The 17,424-nt window shown below is 41.8% G+C and overlaps 1 protein-coding gene across 1 annotated transcript in view; it reads right to left on the reverse strand.

Annotated features, from left to right (window-relative positions):
• Positions 1 to 584: 584 nt before the first annotated feature.
• LOC138567720 (nuclear apoptosis-inducing factor 1-like) overlaps positions 585 to 17,424 on the reverse strand; it is a 30,835-nt gene continuing 13,995 nt past the window's right edge. The window contains exon 3 of the mRNA XM_069646194.1: positions 585 to 676. Within this exon, the coding sequence (XP_069502295.1) occupies positions 585 to 676 (92 nt within the window). The remainder of the gene's footprint in view (positions 677 to 17,424) is intronic.

Below are 17,424 nucleotides of genomic sequence, written 5' to 3' on the forward strand. Positions count from 1 at the left end.
GCTCCTTCTTATCTTGCCTCCTTGGTCTCTGTCCATGTTGCTATGCGCTCCTTGCTCTTGTAGTCTCTTTTTCTTCGGACAGTTCCTAAGGCTCTGTGAGCACTAACATGTTTCCGCTCTTATGCCTTACATAGTCCCGAGTACTGCAATTCCCTGCCTCTTGCTATACACTGTTCTGCAACACTCTATACTTTCCTCTCCCTTTTAAAAGTTCACATCCTCTCCACTTAACTTCTCTCCTTGATGGTACCTTCCTGATTTGTTATTCATATTACTGTGCCTTACTCTATGTATAGCGCTTTGCCAAAAGCACGTTATAAATTCAATAAAAATGCAAACTACAACATTTTATTTAAGTGCTGCAGTGGCAGCTGGACGTCTGCTCTCTGCTGGCTAAAATGGCACTCATTGTGACATCATATCTGAAGTGTAATAAGTCATTACAGAACGGCCATGATGTCATTTTCTTATTGTAGGTCAGTAGTGATGTCACCACCAGTCTGTAATAAGTACAACATTTACAGGCCTGTGAACTGGTATTACAGGTTGCCGTGTATTATACAGCCATTACGAACATTTATTTTCTATTGCAAATCCTTGACAATGTCCATTTTCCCAAATTCAAGGACAGGTTCCGGATCACCCGCTGATCCAGGACCTTGATCCAGGTTCTGACCTAAGAGAGGAACAGAAATAGTCTAGATGTTAAAAGGCAAATTGCTACAGATTGTGGATCGTGGTAAGGGGAGTCTTCTTATGGTCTCGGGAGGATAGCTCAGGGGCAACGCCCTCGCTTTGGAAGTAAGACAACGGGTCCGCGCTTAGAAATCTCTGGGTATTAAGCGCGTTATAAATAACCCATTACATTACATATGTTGCTCGAACCTTTTCATTGGCTTTTTGCACCCTCAACCATTCTACTACGAGTGCTGACAGTGGCGGGGGTGTTAAAAAGTACCCTGGACATGTTTGCTTCTTGCATAAAGAAAGGACGTACAGGGTAAGATTTTTTTTTTCTTTTTTTTGTACATTTGTATAGCGCACAGACAGCCCTTAGGCATAGATAGATCTACATAGATCTATGTTATTCAATCGTGGATCCTCACTAGTAGCACAGTGTCTCGCCGAGCGCATTTTTTTCAACTTTACGGTTTTATTTATACATTTACCCTCTGTGACATTTCCTAACCAGTTTAGGAGTTATATTTCAAAACTAAGCATGTGATACCCAAATCATCAGGTTCCATGTGCTAATGTCATTGTGAAAAAGTCGCCAGGTAAGCGTCTTTTTTTTCCTGTCCCCTTAAATTCTTCCTCAAATATTTTAGGAGGGATATAGTTATATATTATTACCTTTAAAAATATTTGGGGAAATTGTTTGATTGTCTGGGGGGTGCATTGTTACGGAAATGTCACCACCACGGCGAAATTATCACTGGATACCAATTATCATTCTTGCTTGTGTCCTCACCGCATTTGATGCCTAACCTTCTGGACACATCGTCTTGGATCATTATATCAGATTTCTTAATTCCCACACGACAGAATGCAAAACCTCTCAGAATAATATTAGAGTCCACATTGCGTATGGACTAGCTCATTAACGATTTCGAGCTTCCCGCAAATGACCCCCTTACGCTGTTGTGCCACCCCAGACTCTTATTTTGAAAGATCAGCGCGCTATCAAATCTTGGGCCATTATTGGTGCCAAGATTGCATGTTGTAACATGCAGAGAGTATAAACTAGGAGAATGACAACAAGCTACCTTTAGATGTCCACACCGGAGAGACAAAGATGAATCTCAAACCATATGTGTGTGCAGGCACACCATCAATCTTTTATGGGAGGCTCAATTTTAACAAAAATATCTCATATATTTATTTTGTTCAACTCTGGTCATAAAATAGACCATTTGGTCACATTTGCAAATCTCAACAACATATAAAAAAATCAAAATAAAAAGAGACAATTAGTCAACAATGTTAGTCTTGGCATTCATTCACATGATACTTTGTGTTATAGGTGATGTTAGTAGCCCATGATTGACTTTAGATTAGCTCATTTATGTTTGCTTTGATTCAAAGCCCCAGTTCAGTTGTGTTGACATGAGTAAATCCGTTTCCAGCCTCAGCGATTATTTGACAAACCGACTTTTCCTTGTTCTTATACTGGTTAGTCGTGTATGTAAGGCTTTCCTCAGGACACATTAACCCTCTGATTAGAGGATCAAGAATAGCACAAGTTGTGTTGTGGATTGTGTCACAGTATCTATAAAAACTGAGATATATGTGTCAATGTACACCCAAACAAAAGGACCTGAGCCTTTCATTTTTGTCGAAATTATTTCACTGCATACAAACGTGGTTAAGATCATTTGTTACTCCTTTCAGTCTGATTAGGTGGGCATCATGCTATTTATTTGATGTGATTTCGCTATCTCCATGGTACAGCACAAGTAAATTTCTACAAAAACAGAACGTCTCATTTTTTTATTCTGCATAAAGAGTCTACCACTTGACCCATTGTTGTGGGCCCCTTTTGTTTTGTTGCTAGATTGAATTTTTCTATATGTATATATAAACCATACTTTTATATATAGGCTGCATGGAATTTAACAGATATACAGGCAAGTGCCACATACCTATTATGGCTCTTTATTGGTTATAGGAATAGTCGCTACTTAGCGCAGCATCTCTTGAATGAGCCATTATTTTCAGACCATGTCACTTCTTAAGTGTGACTGCAAAAGGAAGACATATCAAAGTCTTCAATTATTCCGGTATAATTAAAGAATGGACATTTATTACGAACCAGAATTACATTGGAAATATATTATGGAACCAACCTGGTGCAGCGGCTGCTGCTGATTTCCAGGCAGGAGGCAGACTACGACTTTTGTGTGGTCTCCAAAAACCATTTGTAGAGTGACACCAGGGCCTAATGGGTGACACAAGAAAATACACGTGTGGGGCCGTTTTTAGTATCGGAGCTGTTTAGCCAAACAAAGGGGTGGACGCTCTTACGCTTGTCGATACACTTACTTGGTGGTGCAGCGACACTTCAGAGTGGCTTGTGTCCGTACATTCATGCCGTGCATAATGGAACTCCAATTAGGTGTGCGGTCAGCCTTGTTAGACTGTTCGGTCTTCGTAACACGACCGCTTACGTTTGTAAATGCGGTCATGTGACCCAGACGAGGACGGGATCTATTCGTCAGTGAGGCACCAGCTGTGTATCTACACGGCTGCTATCTTGAAATGGACAGAGTGCTATAATTAGGCATGCGGTCGGCAGTGTTAGACTATTCGGTCTTAGTTACACGAACGCTTACGTTTGTAAATGCGGTCATGTGACCCAACCTACGTCGGGATCTATTCGTCAGTGAGGCGCCGGCTGTGTATCTACACGGCTGCCATCATGAAATGGATATGGTGCTTCCAAAAAAAGCCTTTATATTATGCTGAAAGAACCTGGGATCTATTATTGAAAATCGATTATGGTGGAAATAGATGGCTGGGATAATTAAAAAATGAAAAATAATAATTAATACAATGAACCAACCGTCGGGGTCATTTTGGGGAGAAACAGAAGATGGAAGTCTCCTAATATGGGCAGCATAGAATCTGTTCTGCTCGCCCCAGTATAATTGTGGTGGTCAATTATTTGTGTAAGAATAGACCCCATTCGATATATAAATTGAGACCATGTTTAACTGAGTCCAAATCATATATCTACCTTTGTTCAAGTCTTCGCAATTTTAAATCACGGTCACCGCCACAAGGACGGTTATTAATCTTTTGTAATATACACCAAAAGATATCATCATGTGAATGTTTTGACTTTTTGTAATGATCAACCTCCACGTTTGGAGGGATGTTGAAATCTTCAGTATTAATCATTTTCCAATTAGCCAAAATTGTTTTCCTGCAATCGTTGCTAATCGGTGTAAAGGAAGACACACAGGTAATTTTGTCTAATGTAGTTTTGTTTTGTTTAGATAGACAGTCAACCCTTGAGATATTGGCGGCCTTTTGCTCTTCTAATGATATACGGTGGATATCCTCTTTCTTTTAGATTTGCTTTAAGGGTCTGACTATGATTTTTAAAGTCAGCTTTGTCAGAACAATTGAGCCTAATGCGGAGGAATTGGACAAAGGGTAAATTTTCACTTAATGACTGCGAATGGTAACTGTGGAATTGTAGTAGCGTATTTTTTTCAGTAGGCTTCTTATAGAGGCTCGTTCCAATCTTATTGTCAGGCATACGGTGATACGGTGAATCAGTAGGTCTAGGAAAGCGATACTACTGGGATCAGAATCACATGTTGTAACATGCTCCTGATAGAACCAATGTGAGCAGATTATAAAAGCTACTAGGTTTTGAAAACTCTGTGGCTAGAAAAGTGACCAGCATCGCTAGGTAGAGCCATGCCTCCCCGGTTTGCTTGGAAGTGTTTGGAATCATCATTGATGATTGCCTATAAAATATTATGTGGGGGAACACCACATTACCGAACCCGGGGTTCGGCAACCTTTGGCTCGCCAGATGTTTTGGACAATGACTTCCATGAACCCTCTCCATTGATTATACTGGCTGGGCTTATTGAAATTGAAGTTAAAAACATCTGTAAAACCAAAGGTTGTAGACCTCTGGCATAAACTCATGGACTTTAAGATTTACCTTTGTCCTCCACGGCATTGACAATTACCCCCTATGTGATGTCCAGACGGTATGGATAGGGAGTCTCCCAAACTCATCCACTTCTGTCCATAAAGGGGGGGCCTGCCCTAGTTTATGGCCTTAGAACCTTGGCTCTACTAGGACACTCCCTTTCCCTTAAAGGGAACTGGCCAGCCAACCCCTCTCCTTGTCCTCTTCCCATGCTATGAACGAGCAGAGGATATTACTCGCTCAGGGCAAAGAAAACACATTGTTATTGTCCATCTATATTTCAATGTTTTTAAGTTACAGCTGCTAACTGAATAACCTATGCCATCAGAGTCACAAGCAGCAAGTCCTGTCTTTTTATCCAACAGCTCTAGGCCCATACTTCCAATAATAAAAAAAGCGAAGTCCCATAATCAAAAGGCAGTTACCAGTGGCATGACACAACATTTGGAGACCTTCCTCCAAGCCATGCAGAGGGGTACCCCCATTCCCCCAAAGCACCTAAACATGGCCTGGATTACTGAGTATGCGCAAGCCTCATGAGGATCCTGCCGCTGCAGGGGCATGCCACGTACTGCACTAGGTGAAAGTTGTAAGTATATTTTTTAAATCGACTGTTATGATTGGGCACATATGTTAGACTTTTCAGCGATAATCTCGAAAACTGACAGAGTTGCCTTTGCTAATTCTCCACCCAGGATATTTTGTCTGCCCAATATTCATAACACAGTTCCAGAAGTTATGAGGGTTGGTTACTGCGCCTGGCAATTGGTTTTGCAATTGTTCTCCTTATTTGTTTAGAAAAATAAAAGATCCATGATATTTTTTAGTAGGTTAATTACTTTTTTATTAAAGATACAAAAATAACTTATAATGCTTATCCCGAGTATTTGTTCAATAATTTGTCTCAAATCATATTTGCCTCGAAAGAACAACGAGAGAATACTTGTAATCCTTATTGTTTCAATGAATCTCACTTAAATAACATTACTCATTACGTAAGGCGCTATATAAATGACAAATAAATACAAAATATGTAAATACACACATGATGAGTAATGTTTATTTGTGTATTTACATATTTTGTATTTATTTGTCATTTATATAGCGCCTTACGTCAAGCCGCTGTACAAAACCAATTTACAGTACAATTGAGTGAAGATAGTAACACAATAGACGAGAATTAAAAACTACAACGAGATTAAGATACAATTAAGATTGAAGTAAGAAAGTTTTCAAGGCAGCTCGAAAAGTGGGATAACAGTGAATAGATTGTAAAGAGCGTGGGAGAGCATTCCAATGAAGAGGCGCCAACAAAGAAAAAGAGCGGAAACCATGAAGATGCACATGGAGGACAGGGTACAGTTAGAAGAAAGTGAGATTGAGAGTGAAGAGCACGAGAGGAAACATAAAAGGAAACAAGAGATGTGAGGAAACAAGAGGTGTGAAGGATGCAGACTGAGAAAAGACTTTACCTTGTAATTTGGATATCTGGATATGATAGTGTAGACAAGAGGAACCCTCGAATGCCATTCCGTGTGGGGTTCGGCATTCTAAAATGGCAGAGGCCATTATTTGCATAAAATGGCATAAAATGGCATCATCTCGTTCACATTGTGCCATGATGGCATCACTATGTTAGCTGATTACGGTGGCCATATTTTCTGGGGTTTATCGTGTTATCTTAATTACTTTTATTGTTGTACAGTAGCTGCAGCCAAATTTAAATTTGATTTTACAAATCAAATTCACTAATAACTACGCGTTGTGTATATAAACTCATAATTGTGTTAATTCGATCATTTACTCTCCAATAGAGTGAACAGAGATATGAGTATCTAGAAATATGCACTATAGTATTTTTCTATACAGTTGATCAAAGTCCTACATTTTCCTTTTAATATAATCTGTATAGTCCTAACATCTCTATAGCTGAATGATTTCTTTGGTAGTACATATATCAACAATCTTTTCAATTTTGCACAATACATTTTTGGATTCAATAAACAATAATTGCTGTGTTAAAAAATGAATGAAAAGAAAATAGAGTGAAAGAAATAAGGTTCTTTTCTTTTCATTTCATGTGTCCTGATTTTTGGCTGAATGATATTAGAGGTAGGTGTAAAACTCATTATCCTGATTTCAACCTTTCTCGCAGGTGTCCATCATGTTTATCCATTTGGTCTAATTTTAGCATGTAGGTGGCATTCAATGGCCTCAAACTGAAGTCCCTTTCAGATGAAAAGCAGGATTTTTCAATACTGATACTTAAAAGGCTTTGCATGTGTGATTGCAAATTAAAACTGAAGGGCCCTGTGAAAAAGGCCTCCCTGTCATTACCCAAGGAAAAGCTGTATTTTAATTCACGAAGCAAGAATAAAAATCAAAGGTCCCGTTCACATGAAAAACAGGAATTTTAAACACTGTCACAAAAATGGCTAGGCATATGTATTTACAGTTTAAATGTGACAATGGTATCACTGCTAACAGGAAAAATGTCGGGGAAAAAGTCATGGTGTATGTTGGCAAAAAGTGATGTATATTATCGTTCGCATACAAAATACCAGTAACATTTGAAGAGTAACTTTGTTTTCCATGGAAAAATGTCAGCCCAAGGCTAACCCTTTTGGCTTGTGTGTGGGCACACTTCACAAGAAAATCCCCCACTGCCAGTCTGGATGTTACATCCCCCATCTAATTACAACTGCAATAAAGTGTGTCCTGCCAAAAGTGTGGCAACCCCTGTGCCGCCCAGACTTGCTGGCTCTGAAGGCAGTTACTGCAGGACAAGTGCCCCTTGGCTGGAACATGACTAAAATGTTTAAAGATTGGGGGCTACAACTTCGAACAGGCAACCAACTTCAAAGAGCAAGCTGCAAACAGAAAAAAATAATAACATCTCTGGTTACAGGCTGACCCAGTGAGACCATATGGCCTGAAGGCCGGAGAATTTCCATTTGTCCCATGTGAAGATTTGCAATTTATTTAAAAGGACTATTATAACTTGGGCATTTTTCCCAGCAACCATAAGGCACATTTTCTTTGTTTATGTACCATTTTTCGGTAATTTCCAGGAGATTTTGGAGATATAAAATTCATCCGCCTGTGACATAGGTAACTGTAATGTCCATCTAAGATGTTTTTCTGGCTGATCTGAAAATGTTCCAAATGTGAGAGTGGGTGAACGGGTGGAGGATAAACTTCGGAATATGGATAACAAATTACATATTCATAACTGTTATGCTTTTTTAGGAAAACAGCAGAAAATGGCCACATGGCCGTGTAACATGGTGCAGACCTGGTTATCATCTTATTTAATTCCCCATGATTGGCTGAATCAGAAAATACGTATATTATGGCAGTTATTGGTAAAATGTTGCTGCATAACCAGTTTTTGACAACAATTTGACATGAGAACAAATGGGGCTTGTAAATTACTCCCCCAAGATTGTAAAAGTGGTGGTGTCATCACTGCTATATAAGAGGGACTGTACTAGGAGGAAGAGACAGGCCTGCTGAAATTTACCATCAAAAGAGTGCTGCTGCAACTTACATTCTGACAGCTGCAAAGAAACACCCGAGGAGATTGCTGAGAGTGCATCTGGGTGGAGCTGTCTATTTCTAGAAATGCCTAAATGCTGACTGGGTCCTATGGTGGAGAGCTGGAGGCCATCCTTGAGAGTGGAGTGACCAGACCCCACAATAGCCAGGGACAGCCTCTAATACAAAGCACATATCTGATAGGTCCTCTTAGCCGGAGAAAAGCCCTCCATATATTTTGATTAGGTGGCTTATCTGTCGCTCTCAAAGCCCACAATAGTTAATTCTTGGTAAACACTTTCTGACTTACACACAGACCGATAAGCTTATTTTAGACCTAGCCGAACACAATTACACATTGTTCAGCTCCTGTCAAAAGTAATTATAGTTATATCACTTGTCAAATCTTATCTACTCTTCAAGGTCCTGCCAAAGTCTAGTTAGTGTCTCATACCGCAGAGAAATATATTAAGCTCATTATGCTTCCAAGAAACACAGCTGTTCTGTCCAAATTGGTAGCTCCCTGGTCTTTATCTCATTCTTGTTTGTTTTCCTAGCCAAGTTTCCAAAATTAACCTCCAGAGGTGCTTATCCTGCACTGAGATGCTGCCAAAAACTACCTACTGTATCAGCATGATTCAGTGTTTTTACAACAAACACCTGACTGAGGAGTGGACACCATTTTGTATTTGGCATCTATTCTAAAATGTTCAAGTGTGCTACCAAACAGGGAGTCATCATGTGATGTTATGTATTTTCTCACCTTGTACCTAATTTCTATGGCATATTTTTATATATTAATAATCAACATGTGATTCTGGAGGCAATTAGCCCAAGTATACGCAGCAACAAAAATAAGGAGCTATAATCCTGATTTTTGTTATAATGGAATCATTCATCTACCCATCATTTTATCTGTTCTCAAAAGGGGTGGGGAGGGAGCCTGGCACCCCTATAATTCCTTGTTTCTGAAGTCAAGGAATTGCTTCTGAAGTAAAAGGAACGTAATGTAATGGTTTGAGTTTTGAGTTGGGATGTCTGGAGGTTTCATGTGGTCCTCTCAGTTAGCAGTTGGCTTATCATTAAATATATAGATAACAACTTTGTTGTGTAAAATAAGAAGCTGTGGGGTGTGTGGGCATGCATGTGGTGCGTGGGTATGTGCGTGCATGTGCATGCACATTCATGCATGTTTTCTCCTTTGCTGGCACTCATTCAGTCGTCTTACCTTCCAGAGCTGGCAGAATGTACACTGGTTGGCAATTTCAGATGCCACTGGGTCCCTCGAGATGGTCTGTTATATTTTGTATGGCACAGAAACAGCACCACTCACCATGTCTGGCTGCAATACCTTTTTACTAAAACGGTGCCAGCAGACTTCAGGTTTTATTAATCTTCTCTTAGCACAGTGCCAACTAATATTTGTTAGCAGAACTACCACATTTTCAGCATTGTGGCACAATGATCAGCATAGCTGTTGAGCTTTACATCTAGCTGGTCAGATAGCACAGCGAGCTGAGCGCTTGCTCTGACATGCGTATGCTGCCTGGTGATGCAGGTCTGAATCCCAGAAGGGCCAACTCAGCCTTTCATCCTCAATACATTGAATACCATGCAGTAGGATAATAATGACTGTTATTTCAGTGCTTAGATACATGCAGGTTTGCAGTGCTATATATATAATACATATATATATATATATATATATATATCATGGTTACCAGCTTCATCACTTGTCAGACACACAGTAATACCTTTTATAGTATAGTCCTGGGACATGATCATAATCACATCAGAGAACACAGAGGATGAAAGGGCTTAGTTTCCAAACTCACCTGTTACTGTTTTGGGCAGGAGTAATGCACACTCAGAAGCAGTGTTGGAAACGTGCATGCTTGTGCATTGTTGTAGAGATATCTGGCCTATAGCAATGCTAACCTGAAACTTTTCATGACCTTTCCCAAGCCTGATAATGAACTGACACTGCCCAAGTTCTACCCACCTTTCAGAATCACCAGCCTGTTTTGAAGCATTCCAGCTTGCGTTCATGCTTGTCCTTTTAAAATCCTATACAGCTAAGGCAAAGCCATACATATATGAAGTATGGCTAATGTATGTGGATGAGAGTGTCCCCACTTACAGGCCTTCCAGAGGCACATAACCTGGTGAGAAATAGAGTTTAGCCAGGTAATGCACAGGTTGCAATGAAATTACTGTTGCTCTACATGAGTTCAGGGATGAGTAGTGGCTAAAGTTCCTAGTCAACCCAACACTACTACTAAACTAGCAGTGATCCCAATCATAAAGGTGAGAAAGGCACAGTCTGACAGTTATAACTCCTTGGTCTTATCTGGTAGCGTGGGAGGAAGGCAGGCTATACACTTCCAGAAGGGGTGTGAGCTGATACAGCAACAATTCAAACAATAGTAGAACAGTGGTATCAAAATAAAAGAATGTTCAACCAAGGTTCTACAAAAATAGGACCTTCAATTATAAAAACGAACCATGCACACAACTAATTAAAACCACTAAAGAACGTCCCCTGTGAAGGAAACACAGAGAATGAAGAATTGACAGCATAGGCCACACTTTGGGTGAAGACAGGGGTGCAGACAGTTGATTTGAGAAGCAAATGTCAAACCTACCTCAAGTTGACTTTTAAAAGGCAAATGTGGCGTCATATAATTTACTAGTGCCCCATAAGGCGGATCAGGGGAACAGGAACACTGTAAATACATTTATTTTTGTCTTTGGGGCTCAACATCATTGAGTCGAGCCTTTTAGCGCTTTCCTGCAGTCAAGCCGATGTAGAGATAGTTCAGCCATGATGTTCCAGTGTCAGTGTCGAGGCAGCCTGTCTGTGGATAGAGTCAGCAATCGACATGCGCGAGTCGATTGTTCCTAACAGGTTGAATCTGCAATCAAGTCAGTTAGACATGATACGTCCACCGGGTGTGGTCAGTGTTTTATATGGGTGAGTTAATGGCTTCCAGTGGGTCAAGTAGGCTTATGAATTGGGTCAAGACTATGCTTCTGCTGACTTGTGTTAGCGTCAAGACAGCTTGAAGAGGCAGGTCAGCGGTTTGAAGTACTGTGAGTGCTAAAGGATGCACCGGAGGTGGTTTAACATCTGAAATGGAGTTGACTGTGCTTGAGCTGGCTTGAAAGTGTCTTGAGGTGGTAAACCGGCTTTAGGCTATTTCTGGGCTTCAGAGTTTGCTGTAAGACCCCAACCAGGTTCTCCAAAGACAATTTGAGTCCTTTTATGCACTTTCCATCGAGGGGTATATACAGCACTTGCAGGGTTCTATCACCTCCAGTAAGCAAATCCTTGATATCATTATCTCAGGTCTAGTAGGCTTTGTTAAGGAAGCTGGCCCTGGGGATCTTTCATATAGCCCACGTGCAGGGTTCTACGACCTACAGTAAGCAGGATTCTCTATATCATTATCATTGTTTATTTATTTGTAGGGCGCACTAAACCCTTAGGTAGCTGGGCGCACAACATTGCAAGAATACTTACAGCTTAGTTACAGGTATAGTCAGTAGCAGAGAATACCAATGTCAATACAGGTAGGTACAGGTAATAGGCATACATTTAAACATATAGCAACATTCATTAGACTAGAGGTCATTAAGGTGTAACCAGGAATGTGTGTTACATCTGAAACTGAAGTAAGACTGATCCCTTCTGAGCTCAACTGGGAGGGCATTCCATTGCTGGGCTGCTTTTACTGGGAAACTGTTACCTTCTGTTTTTGTTTAGTCTAAATCTAGGTATTTGGAGGCAGTAGGAGTTGGCAGAATGTACACCTCTGTTGTCCAGGCAGCTGACCCTGGGATTGGTTATATAGAGCACTTGCAGGGTTCTACCACCCCCAGTAAGCAGGATTCTCTGTGTCATTATCTCAGGTCTAGTAAGCTTTGTCCAGGCAGCTGGCCCTAGGGATGGTTATATAGAACACTCGCAGGGTTCTACCACCCCCAGTAAGCAGGATTCCCTGTATCATTATCTCAGGTGTAGTATGCTTTGTCCAGGCAGCTGGCCCTAGGGGTGGGTATATAGAACACCTCCAGATTTCTACCACCTCCAGTAAGCAGGATTCTCTGTGTCATTATATCAGGTCTAGTAGGCTTTGTCCAGGCAGCTGGCCCTGGGGATGGTTATATAGAGAACTTGCAGGGTTCTATCACCTCCAGTAAGCAGGATTCTCCATATCATTATCTCAGGTGTAGTAAGCTTTGTCCAGGCAGCTGCCTCTGGGGATGGTTATATAGAGCACGTATAAGGTTCTACCACCCCCAGTAAGCAGGATTCTCTGTGTCATTATCTCAGGTCTAGTAGGCTTTGTCCAGGAAGCTGGCCCTGGGGATGGTTATATAGGGCACCTGTAGGGTTGTAGCACCTCCAGTAAGCAGGTTCCTGGATACCAGACTCAGTTGCAGTAGGCCATGTCTAGCCGGCTGGTTATCCCACATAGGCATGGCATGGGGATGGTTTAGGGGCGATAGCTCGCCACTTGCTAGGAAGCCTATGATATTCAGCTCTCTGGCAGAGGACTTTGGAGTTAGACTGTACTACCAATCAGGTGCAAAAGAATTCTTCAAAAGTGTTACAAAGATGAATCAACAAAGAGGAGGGTGTGTCCCACTGATACAGGCAGAATTCTAGACTGGATTGGCCCACAGCAAGCCTGTTGTTGAGATTCCAGTATTGGCTGTTGTAACAAATATCCTTTGTCTGCTAATATCATACCCAAAGTGCCATCTCATGATTAGTAATGAAGCAAGGTATCGGGCATGATGACTGGAGATCCCTAACCAAACCCAAGATGGTAAGACTCCACAGTCTTACTTCTCCTCTGTGTTACTCTGCCCCTTCCCGTTCCACTGGATGACTACTTCAAAAGGACCCTGGTGCAAAATGGGCATTGGCATGTAAGGGCTGTCTTTGAAACTCCAGTTCACAGGGGCCTACCCAGGAGGATTCCTGTTCTAAGGAGGATGTGTTGAAACTACTTTTGAGGGATCAAAGATAAACTTTGAGGGCAGGGCCCTGCATGTTTTTTTTGGGGAACACTCTATACGGCTAATGCACACCTCACCATGTTAGGAATTAATCACATCACCAAGCTGACAATATTATGATCTCCACGGCCTGTGGCTGTATAATTGTGCAATTCCAGTAGCCCCAATGCTGTAGAGATGCTTTATATTTAGATTTTAATAACTGCCACCAAGCTACTAGTGTACAAAATTATAATATTTTGAATTAGAGGTGACAATTAAAAAGCCACCTTTGCATGTTGGAAATTAGTGTTCCAGCAGCTCTGTTCAGGAATTTAATGAGATCTTAGAACTTGCCCTGTTGCCAAAGCAAAACAGTTAGGGGATGTCCGTTGACTGTCACAGCAAGGTTGCATTATGCTCTTTGACCTGGATCATTATAGAAGTGTAATCTGATTAGCAGAGCTCACTTCCAGAAACATAATGACCTGCATCATTTGATTATTGAAAATCAAAAAATCTCAGGTCATCCTACCCCAAAATATTCAGGTTTTCCTGCCCTCACCAGATGTTATTGTATCACACCGGTATTTCAGATCTCTGTTTAAAGTAGAGTACAAGTTCTCACTTTCAAAGCTAGCCTTCTGAGTTAGCAGAGATACATTTCACAAGAAGGCGGTAGTTCAAATCCCAGCTTAGCCAATGCACACTTTAACTGCCTAAATGCTTACAATACTTTCATTGGGACAGTGCTGCCACTGCATGGCTTTGATGGGGCGGAGACACACTTCTCAATAGTGCTGCTTTACTTTAATTGGAACTCTAGTGTTGGGTAGAAGGCAACACAACATCACACCTGCTTTAGAATGTTGTTCAGGCACTGCACAGAAACACATTTAATGGGGCTGCACTATCTCTTTCCATCATGGCTGTTATTCTTTACATTGAATAGTACAGCACTACTAAGCAGAGCTGTGAAACCTTTAAAGGGAGTGTACAGCAGGAGGGATAGAATGAGGCAACCATGTGATTCCATTGGCTGCCGCTCTGCCACCTGGTGCAGAATGCATGACAATCTGCTTCCTTTCCTGTCAAGCAGCTGTGATGTCTGTTAGGTAATCAGATTGGACATAATGTCCAGCTTAAGCCCCAGTTATGGGTAATGTCATCCATTCAGATGGACTGCAACTTTAGGAACTTGTTAAGGCTCTGTAGACGTTTGGCCAGTTTCTAACAAAACCATTATACCCAATCAGAGGCGGAATTCCAAAGTGGTGAAATGCTCCCATCCCCGACACCACCACTTCACAAAGTGGTATTCAGGTGTTCTGCTCACTCCTATAGCAAGGCTACTGCTCTTTTAATTAAATAATATGCCACTCTTCTTCGCCTTTAACTATTAAAGTACTTCTCAGCCGGCTTGGCCTATACAATTAACGGACCGTGCCATTTATTTATATTTTATTTTTCTTTATGTATTTGTTGCAGCGCACAAAACCCTCGGGTATCTCGCAGCTAGTTACATTAGGATACAAAGTTACTTGTTACATTATGAAAAAAAGTTACAAAGGAACAAAGTTATATGTTACATTGGGAAAAAGATAGAAAAAATGTGGGGGGAGGTGGGACAATGCAGTGAGGGGATGCAATAATTTTAGGAGGAATACAGTCAGTTGAACAGCCACGTCTTAAAGTTTTTGCGCAAGGTCCAGAGGGCCTGTTCTTTTCTGAGAGCTAGTGGAAGATTGTTCTAGTCTCATAGTCCAACACTGCCACAGTGTTTTCAGCCCCAGCAGAAAGACCTGGGAGTAAATGAACATGGTTTTGGAACCCCCTTTTCCAAGACAACATGTTACCCACTGATAGGGTGTACATTCTGCTTATTTCACGTCTCTGTTTTCTGTCGTTATATTTGACTACCATTGCTGCACTCATATATCTTTCCTGAAAATACTGTATACGCGGTTCCATTTTTACAACATGTGGTTGCGCTCTGAAGGTGAAATATGGCATGGTTCAACACTTATAAAGCACCAACATACACCTTAGGATGGCATCACAGCGCTGAACAAGAGAAATAAACGACCCCAAATAGCGCAGGGAGTTCCAGAGTTTCGTTGCCTGGACAGAGAGTGCACGCCACCCATTCGTTCCAATCTAAATGTGGGGGTAGTCAGAAGATTGGCCGAGGCAGAATGATGAACTAATGAGAGTAATAATGCAGCTTACAGCCAATGAAACTGGGTGTCATATTATAAAACTCACTGTGGGTACTACACAGCACTTTAAATTTGATGCGTTCCTCCACTGGGAGTAAACGTAGCATAGGTTTTGTACGATCGGACCAAAAAAAGAGGTCCGACCGTTCAAAACAACCGAAAAATGCTACCACCAAAGGTTCGAACACCAAAAGTTCGAAACTTTGGTGCTTGCATTGTAGGTAAGTAAAAATAAAAAAGACTGAGGGGGCTACGGGCATGTCCCCGCAAAACACCCTGCTCACTATACTGTGTGGCAGAGTGAGCTGGGTGTTTTGGGGGACAACCCCACAGCACAACCGAGAAAGAAAAAAAAACGGGGGCTGCAGGGGTATCTCCTGCAACACCCCGCTCACTATACTTTACTTTATAGTGAGCAGGGGTTGCGGGGGAAACCCCTGCAGCCCCCGTAATATGTAAGTGTGTTCGCATGAGAAAGGTGCAAACTTCTCATGCGAACATTCCGGCCGCGGCAAAATCAGCCTTGGTCGGATCACTTAGAATCATAGCAGAACTGTTGCGGTTTTGTTTTGAACCCTCTGGAGTCTACAGATCGTTGCTTTCTGGAAACCTAAACAAATTGCAATGAAGATATAAATGCATTCACCAATTGGAGCTTATGTTGCGACGCAAAGAAATCCAGAAATCTTATTAAAGAGCGAAAGGGAATGGTGCAGGACCTAGACTCTTGGGAGATTTGACCCTCAAGAGACAGCAATATATCCGGCCAAACAACAAATTCCTAGCTTTCAGCACTGGGGTAGGACATATGCCGAAGAGGAGGGCCACAACTGAGAAAGCCCGGTTGCTGCTAAAGAATCCCTCTGATCAACCGACCCCGGATTAGACCTAACAGGTGAACACACCAGCATTTCAGTTTTATGTACGTTGAATTTAAGCCGATTTTGACACATCCACCAGCTAATCTGTTCCAGGCATGCCCTAACCTTATCCCCTAGTAAACCTGCGGCCTCTCCGACATGGAAGATCAGTTGCGTTTCATCAGCGTATATGTAGAATCTGACACCAAAAGAACGCATGAGGTCCGCTAAATGTCACATGTACAGACTAAATAGTAACAGGCTCAGGGCGCACCCTGAGGAACACCACAGGTCACCGGTTTTATGGCTGATTCAAGAGTTCTATCTGACAGATAGGATAAAAGTCAACCCCAGGCTTTATCCCATACTGAATTTCCTATTGTGCTAGGGTATTATTATTATTATTATTAATAAAGTATTTATTGAGTACGTACTTAGCTCTGTGAAGCAACTGAGCACTTTTCAAGTCGTAGGGGAAAGTACACAGCGAGGGAAGCAGAGGTGCAAGGGAGCACAGAAATAACAACAGGGGAGTGAGAGGGCGGACAACTAGGCAGCAAGGGGACCACAAGCAACCAAGGGGGAAGGGTCTTGCCTTTAACCCTAAAGGCCTGTAAATCTGGCTTTGGAAGGGTTTGAAAAAATGTGTTTTCTGTTTACATCACTGTATCCCCCTGTGGCTCAAATTGTAAATATTTATACTTTGAACATTCACAATCCATCTGTTTGTTGTGCCATCTAGTACTGACCCAACCAGGCTCAGCTCCAGGAATTTGCATCTGGGTGGTCCATGTTTGTGGCTAAGGGGGCCCAAATTCCATTGGCTGTGGGTCTAGCAGTACCCTAAACAAGTGGCAGCATTATTCCAGATTTCCCAGATCCCAGTACAGAGCAAAAGAGAAGCAAGGAAAACAGTGTTGCAACTCCCCTTTCTATTATATCCAATCCTCCTTCACCATTCACCCCCCAGTCACATTCCTTCAGCGCCCCTAATCACCATTCCCATTTACCTCCACTCCCACAAGCCCCCAGCATGCCTTTCTTGGCCTGGCTGGGGAAAGAAGGGAGTACCTCCCTCTCCTCTGTTCGCCCAACAATGCCTTCCTGAACGCTGTGGCTACTCCCAGCA

Source organism: Ambystoma mexicanum, chromosome 2p, assembly GCF_040938575.1.
Source record: "Ambystoma mexicanum isolate Mex_15411 chromosome 2p, UKY_AmexF1_1, whole genome shotgun sequence".
Lineage (NCBI taxonomy): Eukaryota > Metazoa > Chordata > Amphibia > Caudata > Ambystomatidae > Ambystoma > Ambystoma mexicanum.